The sequence below is a fragment of the Colossoma macropomum genome, unplaced genomic scaffold (genome assembly GCF_904425465.1).
Source record: "Colossoma macropomum unplaced genomic scaffold, Colossoma_macropomum, whole genome shotgun sequence".
Classification (NCBI taxonomy): domain Eukaryota; kingdom Metazoa; phylum Chordata; class Actinopteri; order Characiformes; family Serrasalmidae; genus Colossoma; species Colossoma macropomum.
The window spans coordinates 1114755-1134933 of record NW_023494794.1 but is presented as its reverse complement, the minus strand read 5'-3'; the positions used below and the strand labels follow the sequence as shown (position 1 = coordinate 1134933).

The 20179-nt window shown below is 39.4% G+C and overlaps 1 protein-coding gene and 1 long non-coding RNA gene across 2 annotated transcripts; one reads left to right on the top strand and one right to left on the bottom strand.

The window, feature by feature from the left end:
• Positions 1-3856: 3856 nt before the first annotated feature.
• Positions 3857-8727, bottom strand: prkrip1 (PRKR interacting protein 1). The gene is made up of 6 exons (XM_036579845.1): positions 8544-8727; positions 8270-8348; positions 6552-6652; positions 4915-5000; positions 4712-4776; positions 3857-4266 (listed from the first exon to the last, which is right to left on the bottom strand). Exons 1-6 carry the CDS (start codon positions 8667-8669, stop codon positions 4172-4174), a joined length of 552 nt encoding a protein of 183 aa, XP_036435738.1. The 5' UTR covers positions 8670-8727; the 3' UTR covers positions 3857-4171.
• Positions 8591-12396, top strand: LOC118814309. Its single transcript, XR_005007714.1, has 3 exons — positions 8591-8785; positions 9466-9635; positions 11780-12396. It is a non-coding gene; the product is annotated as an uncharacterized LOC118814309 (long non-coding RNA).
• The last annotated feature ends 7783 nt before the right edge of the window (positions 12397-20179 follow it).

The following is a 20179-nucleotide window of genomic DNA, read 5'->3' as shown; positions in this document are numbered from 1 at the left end:
GAGTGGAATTCACTCAGTGTGTGTGTGTGTGTGTGCACTGCTATTGGAAACCGGGAGGTGCTCCTAACAAATCAAATGACAAATCAAAGGCTGGTTTAGCTGCTATTGTGTTGCAAGACTATTTTCTACCTACTTCATATTATGTAGACACACTAACAGACCATAAACTTGTAACACTGAAGAATCACTTTCTATATCATCCAAAGAGAACTTGTTTTGAACCGTGTGAACTAGATATTTGACACCAGTGTGGAAAATAATCTATGACTGGGCTAACAAATACCACTGTCAACAACTTTCCAGTTGCGATTGCTATCCTATATGTTGGTGGGAAAGTGTGTGAGAAGCAGTTAATACAGCAAAGAGAGAGGTACATTCACAGTCTTGGGAAAGATGGGTTGGTATATGTTTTATCCAACAGTCCACTTTAGATGCTTTGTAGAAACTTAATTTATTTTTAAATTACATTCAACTAAGTATCTACTAAACTGACCATAACTTTCTTTAACTCTAAACCTGGCTCTAATCCTTAACCTCAACCCAAAACCTAAACCTTAGTTGTTTAAACAGCAGTGGCAGTGGTATTCCAGGTGGTTGCAAGAGTATTGCTAGTTGGTTTCTATGGTTTTCTCGGTTTTTCTAGGTTGCTGCTAAGCAGTTGCTATGGTACTGCAAGTGGTAATTATGGTGTTGGTTGGTGGTCGCTATGGTATCTCAGGCAGCTGCTGGGTATATGGTGTTCCAGGTGGTTGCTAGGATGCTGCTAAGGCACTTGCTGTGGTATCTTAGGTGACTGGTAAGGTGTTGTTTAGTGGTTGATATGATGTTCCAGGTGGTTTCTAATGTGTAACTAGGTGGTAAAAATCAAATCTTTTTTTTTTTACACAAAATTGTTGTTAAGCCGACGCTGTAAAGAAAATGTATAGCCAATCGGCCCAAAAAGCACACGCACACTGATCAGGTGAAGACTCTATAATCCTGGATTGGAGGTAGTGGCTCAAAAGCTGTAGGAGAAGAAACTGTTTAAAGTTTGAGTGTGGGATAATAAGTAAAAAAACAAAGAACTACTAATTAGCAAAGCGTATTACAATCACAATATCAAGAAATCTAAAAGTAATACTCTTTTTTATATTTTGACCATGTCCAGCAGCCCTCAGGCTGACAGTTTATAATTAATGACTCCTTTGATTGGAAAAAAAAAACATGAAAAAGAAGCTGGAGACTGTTTGACCTTTTCTTACAGTTGTAGGTGAAGACTTCACATCCTAGTTTGATGTAACATGCCTGACATTTTGTGAGAATTAAAAGTTAAATACATTGATGTTCTAAAATCTAAATGAGGGTTATGCTTCCATAATTCACAATTCAAGACAGTATGTGAATTATAGAAGCATGTTATTAGAGTTTAATAAGCAAAAAAAACAGGAAACCAGTCAGGCAGAGCAGCTTCGACTCAAAAGGATTTTAAAAAGATCTAGAATTTTTAGATCTTTGGGTGTACCTCCTGTAATAGCTCCACATATTAACCTGTCAGATCAGGCTTTCTGCGTCAGCTGTGCTGCCCCTTAGATGGGCCTGGCAAAAACCAGCTCGACCAGGGCCTGCTTAGACATGAAATGGGTGTTTTTGATGACTCAGGTCTGCATAAAAAGCCTTCAACTAAGGAAAAATCAGTCATAACAATGGTATGGGTTTGACAAATGCAATGGGTTGGTCAAAAATTTTGAACGGACACACAAAGCCATTCTGAAATGAATAGCTAGAAAAAAAAAAGACAGCTTTCATGAGTTCCCCCTTGCCTGAAACTGAACCAGTCAACATCTTTTGGTGTCTGAAGTTTGTTTCTTTAGTTTTGCTAAATTGTTGCATTTTTATTTTTAAATAAACAAAGTTTGATGCAACATGTACGTCTTAAACTTACTATTCACTCCCTGGTTCACATAGTTCATATGGGAAAACTACACCAAAACATTTGATTTGAATTCACTGTTTTTTGTGATGTCACAAAAATCAAAGCATTTACATAGTGTTTCAGCCCATACTGCCTTTTGAATGAGGACAATACAGGGCTGCCAATCACAACAGGGGGGGATTACATATAATGGATTTAAGGGACAAAGAGAGGTTGGAAAATGGTCATGCAGGTAAAAATGCAGGATATTGGCCCTTTAAAACAAAACTCCCAGCAATGACCACCCTCTGTACACATGCTGCTAAATCAAAAACTAAGAGCTGTTCTTTTAATTGCGTCATTTCACTTGAAAACTCTAAAACTGATCTTTCATAATGAATCGCTCTTTTCCAAGCTCCTTTCTGAAGCCTCAAGACAAAACCTCTCTCCCTTATGTCCGCTGGCCCTTCACTGAAAGAATTAACTAATGTTTCTAGATAATTAATAAGATAGATTTTCTGTACTACTTCAAAATATGAGTTTTTCTTGCAACACTACTGTAGAAGGTCCTGCTTCAGGGAACAAATCTCATTATGTCCCTTTGCATACAACTCTCATTCTTATATAGTCCAGTTGGCCCCGAGAAAGCCTGTTAATGTCAGTGAAAAAGAGCCCATATCCTGTCATCACTAGAGTAAGCTGGGTATTTTGCTAAGCTCAAAGGCTCCAGTAACATTCAGACTCTGTCTTTAAGTCTTTACTAAGTGAGTCAACAACCAAAGTAAAGACTATGTTATCTGAACACCTATTATGAGCTTCAGCTGTCTGCGTTTAATCTAGAGAGCTACTACAAAATATACATGTAAACAAGAGCTACTTAAAAAGAGAATTACAAGGTTTCGACATTAAACACTGCTATGTAATGATATGCTTGGCTGATGATTTTGGGGACTATTTGGCTCTGAGTGCAAAACAAGCATAAAACAAACAAATGCAACTGTATGGAAAAGTTTAGACACCCCTGGTCAAAATACTCTATTGATTTTCTAAGTGAAAGTAAATTAACATATCTACAAAACCAAAAACTTTTTAATGCACACTTACTGTTTATTTGTTGAATCTGACATATTGGGAGGTGGGGGGTAAAAGTGATATAGTTTAGGTTTTATTTTTTTTCCCCCATCCATCTTCCAAGCTGCTTATCCTTCTGGGAAGCCTATCCCAGTGCTCATTGGGTGGAAGGCAGAAAACACCCTGGACAGGTTGCCAGTTCATCACAGGGCAGACACACAGACAGACATATACATTCACAAACACACACACACACACACACACACCTAGGGGCAATTTAGCATCTCCAACTAGCCTGACTGTCCTTAAACTATAGAAGGAAACCAGAGCACCACGCAGACACGGGGAGAACATGCAAACTCCACACAGAAGGGACCTGGTCGCCCGGCCGGGGAATGGAACTCAGGCCCTTCTTGCTGTGTGATGACAGCGCTACCCATGTAATTTGATCAGGTGCACACTTTTGCATATGACTATGGTTTCTTTATACTGTGCTCTATGGCAGCAGCTGTTGAGGTCACTTCCACTGCACAACTCCCATTTCCCCTAATCTGCCCCATTCACTAAGACAGTCAGTGAGAGCAGTGGTCATTAACATAGAAAATCAGCATCCAAAAAATGAGCTGTTCAACACAGAGGAGCAAATGACAGGGCAAAACATATCAAAGACTGAATTAAATTGTTGGTTTGTTTTATGCTCTTCACTGACTTCACTGGTGTTCACATACTTTTAGCCATATAGTGCATGTCTACTTTAAATATCCTTTCGATATGCTTTCTCATTAAGCATTTTAATTTAATAGAAAGAAGTGTTAATAATGGGTCAGGTATTTTGTATGCAAATCAAAATCAAAACAATGTTCAAAAGCACTCATCACCAGCCCACAGCGTTAATCTCCTTTAGTAGCAGTTTATTAAAAATATATTATGTACAGTAAAAGACAGTTCAGTCAAATTGATCTTGTCTAAACAGTAATGAACACAATTACATCAATTTATCAAGACCTATTCCTGACAAGCTATGCAATATATACCATCTTGCTTGACTGAAAATACCAGTGCTGTAAGACTCTGACCAGGTCAGGCAAACTTCAACTTTATTCCACGTAAAATGCTTCTGAAAGTCTTTAGCTGGTTTAGAATGGCACTGGACTTAAGCCCCAACACACTGGCTACTTTCACAATGATATGATCACACGTTCTCCAGGGTCACCTCTTCCCCATGACAAAGCTGGGCACCTCCGCATCATCCTCCGCTTCTTGCTCCTCAGAGTCGTTATCACTTGTCGAAGACTCTTCCTTATCTGAGGAGAACAGACACAGTTATTGCTCCCTGGTCTGACCGTGCAGCAATAACCACAGCAAAATATACACTATATGGACAAAAGGATATCCCTCCGAATTACTGAGCTGAAGTGTTTCAGCCACACTTATTGTTAACAGGTGTATAAAATCAAGTGCACAGCCATGCAATCTCTATAGACAAACACTGGCAGTAGAATGGGTTAAACTGAAGAGCTCAGTGACTGTCATAGGATGCCAAAATTTCTAGATCTGCCCTGGTCAACTCCACGTGCTATTATTGTGAAAATAACTTCATATTAATACCCACTATTTTGGAATGAGATGTCTAACAAGCTCATGCAGGTGTGATGGTCAGGTGTCCAAATACTTTTAACATGAGTAACATGAATGGATAAATGGAGACGCAACAAAAGGCAAGAAAACAAACAAGTCAGACAGCCATACCTGATTCTTTTTTACTTTCCACTTTGGCTTTCTTGGCCATCTGCTTCTTCAGTTTGAGCTTCTCTCTAAAGAAAGCAGGACCATGTTCAGGTTCTTACTTTCATACATGCACATACATACTGAAATCTATTCAACCACACACTTTTTAGAGTTTTTTTTTTTCAGCAAAACCACTGAAGAAAAAGATAAATGATCAAGTTTACCTCTTCTTCCTTCTTTTGGCTGTCCTGGCCTCAGCAGCCTTTTGATTTTCCTCTATTTTCTTCAGATATTCTTCATCCATATTTTGCTGAAATAGTTGAGTAACATAAGTTCTAGGGTAGCTGCCTCAAAACATATACTTAAAAAAACAAACAAACAAACAAGCAATGGCAATGCAGGCCTGATACTGGCATTAAGGCCCAAAGACAGCATCTTTCCTGTAATATATTTTTCAGTAATAACACTTAAGGTCCAGTTATTATGTTTGTTTGAATTTATGTACAACAAAATAGTCAGAATTCATTTTAGCATGACCTTTTTCCCCACCACTTTATCCCTTAAATTAAATGGCTATGTTTTACTATTTTTACGGTGTCTTTACACACAATTGTGTGTAAAAGTTTGTCAAATAGAAAAATAAGTAAAAATAACAACACATCTTACACATGTAACAAACTTAAAAATGGCATTTTCTGCACCTTTCTGTATACAATTTATATATTTATGTTTATTTGCTGAGTTTAACATACTGGAAACAAAAAAAGGAAAGGTCCAACAGGCATTTTATGAATTTTTCCCTAATATGTTTAATTCAGCGAATAAACAGTAACTGTGCATTAAAATGTGCAAAAGTGTGTTCTATGTAGAGGATGTGTTAACTTATTTTCAATTAGAAAGCGCATTTTCAATTAGACCAGTGCACCCCAACTTGAGCCTGCGAATACATGTAAATAATGTCAGTTCTGACTGGCTGCCCAGTATTCTGGCTGACACACTTCTTATAACGTCAATGTCAAGGAGCAGAGAAACTGCCGTAGGCAGGTAGGACGTTTGCTTTCATGACATCACAAGTGGATTCAAAATGGGCTGATTTTGCAGCCAAGTTTCAATTTGTGGACTGAATGGATTGGAAAGTAATTTTGGAAAATCTTTGTTTACACACAAAATAATTCTTTCTTCCATGATATATAGGCCCTTTACTAAACTGCTATCAATAACAATATACAAATTACATCCAAATGCAAGGCATAGTGAATAGAAAAGCATCAACAATTGCCATAACTGTACATAAACGGCCTAATAATGAAATCTTCAAATATTGAAGGTATGTGTATTCAAAGGGCTTTATTATGTTTTTATAACATACCATTGAACATATGGAAACTCTGCCGAAAAAGTCCGTTTTGAATTCAATTTGTGACACAAGAATCTATTTATTTACACATATCCACCTATTCAGCCTACAGCAATTTATCCCCACCCATTCTTATTGAAGTTTCAGGGCATGTTTTAGCTTTGAGTGTTTTCTGAATGAGGCACAACATAGGACAGCCAATCAGAGCAGAGCTCATTTATCATCTTATATCAGTCTTTAACACACAGTAACAAAAACAGCCTGTTTTTGGGACAAAGCAAGGTTGGAAAACTCTCATGTAAATTATGACCATTTTTGGTACATAAACCCACACAATTGTTATAAGTGAACCTTAAGTGGGGGAAAAAATTACACAAAAAGTAGGCTATGGGCTCTTGAAGATGCATACATTAAGTCTAACTGAATATGTTACCTATGCCAGAACTTTGAGGTATGTAAAGTGAACAAACCCTTCATCTGAAATACTTAAGGAGATCCAGTTACCTTTTCTGACAACCGGTCCAAGAAGTCTTGTCTCTGATACTCGCGCCGCCTCAAGTGTCTGTACACATGAAACTCCCCGCTGCCTGCCCCAGCACTGGAGCCTGGTGGGAAACAACACTGGTTGAAATGAAAAAAGTAAATGGGCATATTTGCACAAAGTAGGTCCTAAAAATCAAAATTCCCTGAGCCCAAAAGCAGTTGAAGACAAAAAAAATGTAGCTATTGTAACTGTAGAAATGCTCAAGACATGTTCGGTGTCTGAAGTTTGCTTCTTGGGATTTGAAATGAGGCTTCATGGTAGCTAACAAGGTTTGGAAGCTTATGACCACCATTTAGCATGACATACTGTCATCTATAAAAAGGTTCAAACATGAAGCATAGCTAAAAGCAGTTGTGGCCGCCGGGTGAATGCACTTTTGTTCATTTTTATCAATAATGGTATGCCACCCAGGGTCAAAAACACACAAGCAAATCTGTTTGAGATTAGGTTAGGCATGTAAGCAATTAAAATATACAGTTTGTTTGATGTTAAGTGGTAGTCAAAAGCTAATAATAATAACAACTAAAAAGGTGACACATTTAGTGAAACCTTCTATGGGCCAATACTTACCAAGCATTTAAAAGTAAAAACACTGATTTAATATCAGATTTCATCGGCTCGTGTAATTCTCTACAGTGATACATAAAAGCTGTATGCTGACCCCAGATCAGCATTCGTACTCTGATAAGTTTAATAAATACGGGCCATTAAAAGTGAATTCCACTGATTAATCAAAATTATTTATATTTTTTATATTCTCAATTATCAATCACTGAGACGTAAATAAAATCATTCAGAGTGGTTTGATGGGAAATGGTTCACTGTTGACAAACTTACGAACTGAGATTTCTTTATAGGACGCTGCCCACAGGACGCTGTTGGCTGGATATTTTTGGTTGGTGGACTATTCTCAGTCCAGCAGTGAGGTGTTTAAAAACTCCAGCACACAGCACTGCTGTGTCTGATCCACTCAGACCAGCAGAACACACTAACACACCACCACCACCACGTCGGTGTCACTGCAGTGCTGAGAATGATCCACCACCCAAATAATACCTGCTCTGTGAGGGTCCTGACCATTGAACAACAGGGTGCAAGGAGTGAATGAAAACAGCCCAGTAAGTTGCAAAGTGGTCATGTGAAAATGAGTCATGACTGTTTTGGTAAATAAAATCACACCCACGTTAGAAGTGAACCTTAGAGGGGAAAGTAAAAGAAAAATATAGGATATGGACCCTTTAATCACTGCAGACGTCTGGTTCCTATTACGACCAATGTGAACAATTCTGAAGCGGTTACTTTATAACAACGCATTTCACATTAGATCATCCGGAATGACTTTGTTTACGTCTTAACTATTTAATTATGGAAACACTGTTTAGGTGGATTTTCCCTTTAAGTCTGTTAAACAGTATTTACACACAACCTACGTAACCTAACTAGCTAACCTAGCTAGCAAACTTAGCTACACATTTACACACACACGTGACGGATTCACGGGTAGCTAATTATTTTTTACTGGTTTCCCAAAACGTACATTTAATTGTAGCAGGTACCACTCAGCGTGTGTAGAGCTGATAACTGTTCTTTCGGCAGTTATAACCCGGTTCTGTATGATAAACTAACGCTAACAACGAGCGGACCGTGTTTATTACGAGCTCGTCTGAACACAACTCACCCATAACGTCTCGTACAAACTCTGGAGGAGCCCTTGGATTCCATTCTTTAGGTCTTTCAGGTATGGGTGCAGGTTTGTCCTATAAAATAAAACATTTATCCACACAACTGTATTTAAAATCTCTCGTTTTACCGAATATAGCTAAGCTAGCTAACACAGCTATGTTACCGCAGACACCGTGCTGAGTAGCGAGCTAACCTAGCTAGCGAGTGATGCTAACCGGCTGCAGCAGCATCACTGAAAGGCTCGACAAAGCTCAGCTGTGAACACTCACTGGGTTTCGCATTAACCTCTCCAATTTCAGACGCTGCTCCTCTGCTGGAGATTTGGCAATTATTAAAGGCTGCGGCTCTTTTCCGCCGGGTTTCCCTGGTTTAGCGTCTTTCTGAGGGACCGCCATGTTTCACATTCGCCCAGCTTCTTCGGGTGAGCAGATGTTTCTGCGCTTTCTGAGCTGACTGCCACCTACCACCTCACCAGAGCGGTGTCGTTGAATCTCAAGCGGCTTGCTTCAGGGTACGTTTTGGTTTTTCCATCTGAATTTACGTGACCAAATCGTAAGGCAAATTATTCAGTAACTGCATGAAATAAATGTTAATTTTTATTTATTTATTTATTTATTTTGGTTAACAGAACATGCGTTTTATGATCATACACATTTTGCTTACAATTTACGGCTGAAAGCCAAAAATCTTAGACGATCTTTGTATTATTTTATAAAAATAGTTTTTACAGAGCAGATCACTGAAGAGACGCCATCTGTTCATAGTTTATATCCCAGATTTGTGGAAAAATGGGTCGACTTTCAGTAGACAGTAAAAATTGTGAGTTCAGCTTCTTTTATTATAAGTTTTTAAAATTACATTACCCATCTATTTGACTGGAAAGAAGACAGTTACAGCTCTCATACGACACCCACCTTTTAAATGTAGCTTATGAAATAAGAAAGTTATGAAGAATATGACGAAGTGCGTTTTGGAACCACCGGTTCCAAAAACCATCATTTTGAATGAGTATAATGAATAGTAAATGAATAAAATACAAGAAAAATGAAAGATATAGGCCCTTTAAAAGCAGCCCTGTGGTCAGAAACTGGCCAGTGTTGAATGAGTTAGATGGGGCTGACAACATTGACGACAGGGTGGCTGTGCATTGCACCTGTATAGTGTAGGGTAAACATATGTCTTCTCTTCCAGGATGCATCTCCACTTTGGGACCTAAAAAACGCATCCAACTGGGACTTTTGTCTAAGGATTAATTAATGTCCAGGATTGGCTTTGCTTTCAGGTTGACATTTGCTTTCTCCAGTCTGCCCCATCTTGCCTTCCTGCCCCCAGTGTGCTCTTTTACTTAATATACCTATTTGGTAAGTACACCTTGTACACTCACCCACTTTATTACGTACACTTACCTTGTGTCTTCACTCTTTGGGCCTCAGTCACCAGTATCTTCCTAAGTTTTTTCTTAAACATGTTCTTGAAAAAGGTCCTAAGAAGTCAAGTCAAGTCAAGCCAAGTGTACATCAAGTCAAGTGTACATCAGATCCACAGAACTGTTCACACTTTTGTGCTCTTGAGTATGTTTAGATTGTGTTCTCAACCAAGCACAAATTCCACATAAGAAAACATTCGTTAATGCCAGAATCTTCATAAAAACTGAGTTAGTGGCTTTTAAGATGTAATTTCTTCTTAAGAATGCTTGGTGAATGAGGCTCATTGTCCATTTTATCAGCTCCACTTACCGTATAGGTACAGTTCTACAATTACAGACTGCAGTCCATCTGTTTCTCGGCATAATTGGTTATCCCCTCTTTTCCATGTTCATCAATGGTCAGAACGCCCACAGGACCACCACAGAGCAGATATTATTTGGGTGGTGGATCATTCTCAGCACTAACGTGGTGGTGGTGAATACTTACCATAGGTGTATAGTTAGTTACAGACTGTAGCATTGGTCAGTTTCTGACCACAGAAGCGCTCTTGGCTAGATATTATTTGAGCGTTGGATTATTCTCAGCACAGCAGCGACACTGACATGTTATTGTGTGTGGTCTTGGCATGTGTATATCAGACACAGTGGAGTAGCTGAGGTTTTCACACATCAGTGTCATTGCTAGATTCAGAGTGGTCCACCACCTAAAAATATTCGGCTGAGAACGTCTCTGCCGTCTCTGTCTCGGAAGTTGACCACTGAAGGGCTACAGGATGGTTAACATAAATGGAGCATCAATAGCTGGGTTGCAGTATCACATAAAGTTGTGCATTTTTCACTTATATGTGTATACACACACACACACACACACACACACACACACACACACACACACACATATATGTGTATGTATACATATATATACATATATATATATATATATATATATATATATATATATATATATGTATCCTTACATGGCCTTGTTTTTTTGCCCCATTGGACTGACCTAAGTGAAAAATGCACAACTTTATGTGAAAAGCAGGTTTATATTATGATGAGCAAGGGAGTTAATCAGGACAGTGTACAGCTGTGTATGTCCACAGTGGTGTCTCTGTACTCTTGCTCAGCATCTTCCTGAGACCTAAACAGGCCTAAATATTATATATTTAAAGGGATATTCCAGCATTTTGCAACCTAATGTCTAGCTGGCATATCTGTTTTGTACCATCGATTACCTCAGATGAGGTAAAACCTGTTGACTCAAAACTCACTCATAATAGAAGCCAGTAGGCAAAGGGTGAATTTAATAAATCGCTGTTGTCAAAAGAAAACCTAGTATCTCCATTTTTTTACATTTTTCAGTTTTTGACATAATTTGAAAATGCCTGTTGCCCCTTACAATGTATGTAAATTTCATGATGAATGGACTAAAACAAATGACCCAAAATGACTTGGAAAAAATTCTGGTTCCATTGACTTACATTAAAAGTAAAGTAGGTTTTTTCCTTCTCTTGTGAAGTTATCATTTTGGAGATACAAGGTTTTGTTCTGACAACAGCGAAATATATGTTTGAACTACTCGACAACATAATGCAAATTCATTTCATTTTTCTCCCAGAGGGCCTGTTTTGTTTGTGTAGGTCACCAATAGTAATTTATCATAATTTGTTTTTGCATGACCATTTTCCAGCCTCCTTTCTTCCAGTAAATAAAGAGTAATTGTGCCTTAAAATGTGCAGAAGCATGTTCTCTGGAAAACTGTGCTAAATTATTTTCAATGAGAAAATCAATAACAACAACAAAAATGTGTTATTTGACCGGGGTGCCCAAACTTTTGCATATGACTATACACTTGCCTTCATTACCTGAGAAAGGCCAACATTCACATACCTCTCTCAGAGCTGGCTGTATGATGTATTATGTTTTGGCTCACATTCCACACGTGTGGTGTAATCCTTTCTGTGTGTATAAAGCAAACCAGAGGCTGTCGCCCCAGGTGACAATAATTTTTCTTTTTTTCTGCTCTTTCTCTCCTTTTTCTGTCTTTTCTTCTTGCTTTCTTTCTTTCTCTGCCAGGCCTCATAGGAGAAGGAATGTTGCGCTGCGCTTGTGAGAAGCATTGAAATGCCTGTCACACAGAGTCAGCCATTAACGCGAGAGAGAAGCTCCCTTGTGTTAACTTGTCAGCCACTGCCGTGAAACGTAATGCTGTACAAGGGGGCCATGGACCCTTCAGCCCCTGAATAAATGAAAAAGGCATATGTTGCAAAGCGCACACGGACTGTATGTGCAGTCACAGAAAATTCATTGCAATTTTGTTAAAGAAAACAAAAACAATAATGTAAATGCTTTATTCTTGTCTAAAGCAATAGATAAACAACAATAATAACAAAAATTAAATGTACACAGTTTTCCTCTTATGCTAAATGTAGCCCATCAGCCAAGACATGTTGGTGTCCAAATTTCATTTCTTTAGTTTTATCCTGGAGGCTAAGGTAACTGACAAGTAATGGAAGCTTATAGCCACCAATTAGTATCATACAAATTGGCCATCAAAGTCAGATTCTCAAATCAAAATGAGTATAAATAGACTTGCTGATTCCTTTTCACACACTGTATGGTATACAGTAAGGTTCCCGTGCCTTATTGCAGTGCTGACACTATCTGCACATATTTACAGTGGGGCCCAAAAATCTGAGACCTTGTTGAAAATTTGGATTTTTTCATTTAAACCTAGAAATAAACAACAGAATATTTTAGAATTTTGGGAACAGATGTAAACAGAGAAGTTATGACAAGTAAAAAAAAATGAAAATATTCACAATTGTGCACTATTTGGAGGTCATTATTCAAACGCAAGCAAATTTGTGAGATCAACCATGTTAATACCCTAAAAAAGGTCAGATTTTAGATTTTTCTTGCATTATCATATCATTTATCATTCATTTTTCCTTCAAGCTCATGTTCAGACAACTCTCAGGTGGATTTGATCTACTCATCAGAAGCTTTTGCACAAATCTGTGGAGTCTGTGCCAGCCCAAGTGCACACTGTCAGAAAAGCAAAATGGGGACATACCAAACACTAAGAAATTTTGACATCCATGTAAATATTTCAAAGATTCTACTTTGCAGTCACACTGTTACACTGATAATATCTTTTGTAATGAAAAACTATATAATAAATTAGAAAAGAATGCAAGTAGACACATTTTAACTCGTGGAGCCACTGCATGTTTTGGGATTACAGTGTTATTAGCAACACGTATATACCCTATATCCAAATATGTTAAAATTCCTATTGACAGGAACACTTGCCATTTTTTCACTTTAATGCAGGCCCTAAACATTTGTCCAAATGCTGCTACGAAGGCTATTATCACAACAAAATGCAGTAATAAAATTATGATTATTATTTCCCCCTAGCATTAATAAAGAATAATCAGCCGCAGTATTGGCGTGGGCTGCAAGCTATTAAGGATTTGATATTACCCCATTAAAACAAGTGCTCTTAATAACCCATCCTGTATACTTATACTTATGTCTGTCTCAGTGTTATAACAGGCATATTTGTGCTTTTATTTTTCTGTTTTCATGTCTATTCTGTCTGTATTCGAAAGATGAATGTAATATTAATTCTTTATACTTCATTTGTTAAAAATTCAAAACATTGACCACAAAAAAACAACTTGAAATAAATATACATCTATAGATATATATATATATATATACACGTGTGTGTGTGTGTGTGTGTGCGTTTATGTATTACACGGTTAACAAGGTGGGCAGTGTTATTTTTGTGCACAGACAGAGAAACGGGGCGTCCTCAAAGCTAATCAGCCAGGCAAATGAGACCACAACTATAATTCCTGTAGGCGTATGCATGTGTGACATGTACAGTTTACAGTACCGCATGAATGTGTGGGCTTATGTTCACACAAATGCGTCTGCACATGTGTGGTAGCTTGTGTACTGAATTCTGTTCAGCTGCTTCTGGATCTAGCAGGTTTGCTTCATTACCATTGGCGTGGGTCTTAATAGGCCATGGCAGCGCTTCTCACACGCATGCAGGCTCTGATTCAAACAACGGTCCCTCAGCCCCCCCGGTGTCTCTTCTTGGAGCCAGGTCCCTTTGTGCGGTCAGCAGTTCTGTCAATACAGTTTCATTATGTGAAGTGAATGTTGGGGATAATGTATGGTGAAGGCTGCTTTGTTATGTAACATGACACTTGCACAGCAAGAAGGAAGAGAAAAAAAAACATTAGCAGAGAAATGCTTTATGAGATGAGTCAGAGGATATCCCAAATAAGCCGTGCTGGCCTAGTCTGCAGAGGATGTGGTGAAGCTGCAGCAGATAGAGATTTCAGAATGTGCAGGGCGCTGGCTTATGCGCATCTAATATGACCCTGGGGGTTTTAGATTGATCACCTAGCCACCCCCTCTCAGACACACAATCACCACACATAAGTCGCCTCAAATTCCCTACCTCATCCAGTGGGCCTCTGCCATTCCCTTGACAGCAGTAAAAGATCAAAGCCTAAAGGGGGCCAAGCACTGAATCTCCACTCCTCTTCCTCCATTCATTGCCTTTCAGTTGCCCTTGCATTTGGAAGAACCGCCCCTAGGTCCCCACCAACCTCTGAAACAAAACAAAAACCCATCCGAAGGATATCTGATAGGCCTAATGGCCTTCTTTCAGCCTCAGACCCCACCCTCAGACACAAAAACAGTGCCAGGAGACTTGCTCGAATTTGAATATCTCTGCTCCAATTAAACATCAAACCCGTATGTGCATAACTCCAAGGCCCTGACATGACAAAGAAGAAAGCAATCCGCTTTAATAGAGCCCATCCATCTTTGAACTTCTGGAAACGCAGCGGCGGGCATTCCAAGCGTGGCTTACGGGCACGGGATTAGAGCAGGAATTAAACCCAGCCTTCAAGGAGCCCATGGGCAAGCCAATCAATCTGCAGACTCTATTAGCGTCAACTGCTTTTTTGCAGAGAAAAAGGTAACTGCTTGACCAGCAGGGGCTTGTGAGAGAGCCTCAGTGTGGTTCCTTGATTGCGACAGAGCGCACCAAATGTATGGTTTAATATGTGATGGTTCGGAGGAATTCAGCCAACATTCCGCTGGCACAGATACTACACATTAAATGCTGTATTACCTCACGTATTGAATAATGAATTTTACGGGCAACGCTCCATTATGTTGGCCGGCGGCGGAGTAGATATTTATAGGGCCTGTATGGTGATCAAATTAGAGCAGGGTTTTATGCACAAAATGTAGCCTTCCCCTGTGAAGGCTACAAAATCCCAACCTTGTTGTCGCTTCGGTAAGCTTTTAATTAGCTGGATAACAAGTCCAGTCAGTAGTCGCTGCCTTTCTGAAAAGTTTGGCTCGCAGAGATCAGTTGCAGAGGGTACTGTTGTCCAGAGCTGGCTCGCATTTGCATGCAAAACAGTTTTGGGGAGATGAAAAGCCCCTGCCATTCACAGCCAACGGGCTCAAATCCCCGCTGTGTGCCTCCTGTACTCCATTAGCCTTGCTACAAGGGGTTCATTTGGTTAGTCCACTCACAGCCCGGAGCATGAGGTTGGGGGAGGTTAGAAGAGTGGAGGGTCGTCACCCTTCATCTTTCTCCCAAGGGCATCATGTCAAGCAGAAAATGACCATTCTGTCAGGAACCGATGTTCTCACCAGACGGTTGGAAAACAACACAGAACACACAAGACAGAGAAGATGCTGAGGAGAAACCTTCTCAGAATTTGCTTCAGCTTACAGATACAAGCAGGATTTGACCTGAATGAGTTAAGGAGTACACACCAGATGGTGTAAGTGTACTACTGTCTTGAGGCATTTGTTAGCATGTATCTGTGAACAGTATGTAGGCTGCACATGAGAGAACATTCTATGTATGCAGTTCAGTGTCCACACAGCCCTACTAATCAACATTTCCCTATAAAGCTCCTGCCTCAGGCTAATTTACATTTAACATTGACTTTTTACATGACCTAAACGTCTCCGTGCTGAGAGACAGTGCCATTAAAATGCAGTGCAGGCCAGCGCAAGCGATTAGCTCCAGAGCTCCCACTTGTTTGACATTCCTCAGAGGTTCATGTCGATGGTGCTATTCTTTTCAATACAAAGCCTCAGTGAATCTGGCTCTGTCCTAAGCCTCAGGAGCACTGTCCCTTTTCTGCTTCTCAGTCTGAATCTCAAAAGCTTCTTTACTGGACCATGCACTTTTTTTAGAAACACTTACCTACTTTGTACCACTCACTGGCTACGTTAATTAGAAGGTCCACTTACTTTGTAGGTCCAGAATGAGTACAATTACAGACTGTGGCCCATCTGTTGATGCACAATTTGTTAGTCACCTTCTACTTAATTCATCATTGGTCATTTTCTGGTCGCAGGACTGCTGTTGACCACTCACAGACCAGAAACATGAGGTTGGGGAAGGTTAGAGGAGTAGAGGGTCATCACCTTTTATCTGTTCATGACCCTCATGACCAGATAGGATTTGATTGGTGGCTTATCATGTACAGCAGTGACACTGACATGGTAGCATGTGCGGTGCTGGTACAAGTGTATCAGGTGGGGTGTTGGTTGGGTTTTTTCACATGTTAGCTTTACTGATAGTTTGAGAGTGGTCCGGCACCCAAAATATCCAGCCAAAAGCAGCTCTGTGGTCAAAAACTGCCCGAAGAGCTTAAGATTGACTAACAAAAATTATGCCTAACTCTAACTGTGCATGTGCAACTACCAGGGTTCTAGTCTTCTGGGGCCAGATGTAATCTCATAAGAAGAGCACACATCTGGAGGCAACTTGTTAAACTTTTGGTGCAAGGTATACCCCTCTAAAACCAACCCCCAAATTCTTTTAGTCCATGCTCTTTTAATGTCCAGAGTACAAGTGATAACAAGCAAAACACGCTAGCTAGTGAAACACTATCATTGGCTAATGGAACTATATGTTCCTGGCAAGAGGTAATGGTTTTACTGCATGTAATGTGCTGTCCACACATGCGTAACACATCTACATCTTTATCTGACATTTTGGGGGGTATTTTTTATCCATGCTAACTGCAGCAAAAACGCTGGAGCCTGCCTTTTACTGGGACATCCTGATACAGGGTAGGTGATTTGTTTCCCTGGAATTTGCATTTAGCTTTTGTTTACTGTAAAAACAATTTTACTGAAACAAGAAATCTCAGTATTCCTTAGGTAATAGCCATAATAGACACAAGTGTACAAAACATTAGGGATATCTAGATTATAAACCACTACAATTATGAATTGCAGTTCACCTATTTTGGAACCTTAGTTTTAATCAGAAATGAGTTTTGTGTTCATAGTCTAAACACTGACCACGTGCCAGAACAAGAGATGCCACGGCACGCCTGTATGAGTCTAAATCCTGATAAATACAAGGCTTTCAGGGATTTCCCTTGAAAGTCTAAGAGACATGGTGGGATGGGACAGTTCCCGAAAGTGCCTTGATGTATTGTAGATAGGGGAAATCACCAAAAGGGTGGTGGACTGAATCAGAACTTTTGTGTTTGCGTACTCTATGGACTGATGCTATCACGGAAAAATGACTTCTAGGAAGATCCCAAGACAGGGCGTGGTAAAGCTAAAATTGCTTGGTAATGACTGCCTATCTCCACTACAGCTTGTACATTCATTTATGGCCTGTCTAGTTCATGGTGTAATGTAACACTGAATGGTTTGACAAGGTCTTCTGTGAGTTTGTCACATTTGGATGATGCTCTTTTACAGACTGTGGCGTTTGTGGAGCGGAAGATTCGCCGCAGCATGACAAGAATCTTGCCTTTAATTTAGCAGACTGACAGCTACATTTTTGGCAAGCTGAGCTCCTCTCCTTCACAATCTGTTTCCTGAATTGGGACTGGGGTTGTTATAGTGCAGCATTCTCTAGAGAGCTCTGCAGTAGAACAGTAGTGCAAGAGCCCTTTCTCTGTTGTAATAGCTAGACAGTGATCAAACTGAAAATTGAGAATGTCTGCTGTTGAATATATTTCAGAATCAAGAAAAAAAGCTTTATAGTTTGTTCCTTTTTGCAGAAATGTTTTTAATGGAACTGGATTATAAGTGGTAGACTGAGTAATATTAGTTACTGTTATTGAGCTTTTTGTAGCTCCATGTCGCAAGTTGTCTTGATTTAATAGCAGTGGTGAAAGGTGGCTATCAGAGCTAGGCCTTCAATTCAAGCCACAAATGTCATAACTCAAAATATGAGGAAAAAAAGCAACACTGTGATGATGCAAACATTTGCTAGCATCCCTATGGGTTTCCAGTACTTTGTTAGCGCTAAGCCGCTTAAACAATTTTTGACAGATCGAGATTAAGGACAGACGTTTGGAGCTTCTACAAGACAAGTTCTATGATTTACTTCAAGCTTGTACAGATATATTTTACCTTGTAGCGGTTTTACAGTGACTCCTTCAGTAAAGAGTCCTGCATAGAGTCGCTGCTGTTTTCCATTTCTAACAATCCATTGATTAGGCAGCTACTCGTACTCACAGTCAGTGATGTGTCTAGAACTTCCAGAAGGCCTAGAGTGATTTTTGTTTTCCTGCACAAAATTGGTCCTGCCCACTTCGAAATTATGCTGATGGTTTTGGGTATTGGGACTTCAGTTCTTGGGAGTCCTAACCAATAGAGCTCTCTTTGCTATAGGCCTGTCTAACTAGATACCACGGAGAAAAACAATTCCCGACTGGATAAATTTCCGCCGAATGTAACCCTTGTTTCCATCCAGAACTTAACAATGAAACAAGAGTTGGACTGTAATACTTACAAAGTTTCAGTACAAGAATCTTTGAATAAAAATGGACATGAACATGAAATGAAAAATGAAGAGGTATGTTTTTAGTTTCCAGAATTCATTAGGCCTCCTCTCAAGTCCTAGAAGGCCTTGAGGGTTCCTCACTGCATAACAGCTGACAAACATCACTACTACTTTAAAAAAATTCATGCTGCAATGTATCCTTTACCTTTATCTATTTTATAACAGCTAACTTTAGAGTTTATGATGTTTGCGATGTTTTAATGGAAGGTCCACCTGTATTATTGGCAGTAGATTAGGCCATATCAACTGAAGTTAAAGGGACTCTCTGGCCAGAATTAAAGAAGTAACCACCACTACATCATACAGCAGTGTTACAATAGCCCTGAGATTGTGCTTTTCCATTTTAAAGACTAGGAAACCCCCTTCTTGAAGATGGGACGAACTTTTGGAAAACTACAAGCACTTTGGGGTGTGGGCTGTTTTTTTTTTGGCTAATGTAGAAGTCAGATAGCTGACGTTACCACGAGGAAGCTGAATCTCACATCAGTATTTTGTAGCTGTGTATTCATTTCTTTATGGTCACCTTATGGTGTGACTGGGATTCCCAGTGGTTGTATGATGTAATGCATGCTGGGTACTGTAGTGAGAAACATGCAAAAAGGCTACACAACTGTGAATCTGGCAAACTGATGAGGCTGAGGGATATAATGCTGTGTTACAGAGCACTGCATGACACAACAAATGACATGAAATGCTAGTTTTAGGCTGGAATACTCCTTTAATTAGCTAGTGATAAATCTTGATTCAATGGCTAGCTCACACTGCTAATCATAAACATAACAATGTTCATAAACTTATCTTTAACCCACTTCTCCACTTACTAATTTTGTCTACAATAAGCACCAAATGACTTGAAATGTATCAAATCAAAAATATCAATGTAATTGATTGACCACCGTCTCCTCAATCAAGGCTCATGTCCTGAGACTAATCCAGCTCAACATGGTGCAATGTAATTTTCATTATTAAATTCCCCCCCTTTATAATCAGACAAAATTACAGGCTTTGCAGCAGTATATCTATGGCTGGAGTACAATTCCATATGCTTTGGTATGTTTAACCCTTAAATTGAAAGGTTTTTCGCCATCCGTTCATGCATACCAGCAGTTGTTAGCAACACAGCACTTATATCTAACATATAAAATCTAAGTGTGTAAAACTGACACATTTTCTTTTTATGTGTCTGTCGCTTGTCTCAAAAAAATGGACAAGGCAGACGGAGTGAAATGAGGTCATGAGTTTCTCACGACCTAAAGTATGTATTTAAGGATTGGGGCCTAGTCACACTAGTGTTTACCAGCCAATTTTCATGAGCTAAATAAATTAATTCCAGTGGAATTTGTTGCAATGAGTGATCTGGCATCCCAAAGTTCCAGTGCGAATTAATTTATTGTGTGAAATTTTACATCGGGTTCAGCTGGTGAACTTTTACACGTGAATTTCCATCCAATAATGCTGCTCCTTTGGCTGTATTGACCTCTAAAGGGCGGCCCTTCATAGCACTGAACCTTTGAAATGCTAATTTTAGCCGTGTCTAAGTACGACCCTTTAAACTTTTCTTCCCTGACTATAAACAAATACAAGAAAGAGAGAGTGCTAAA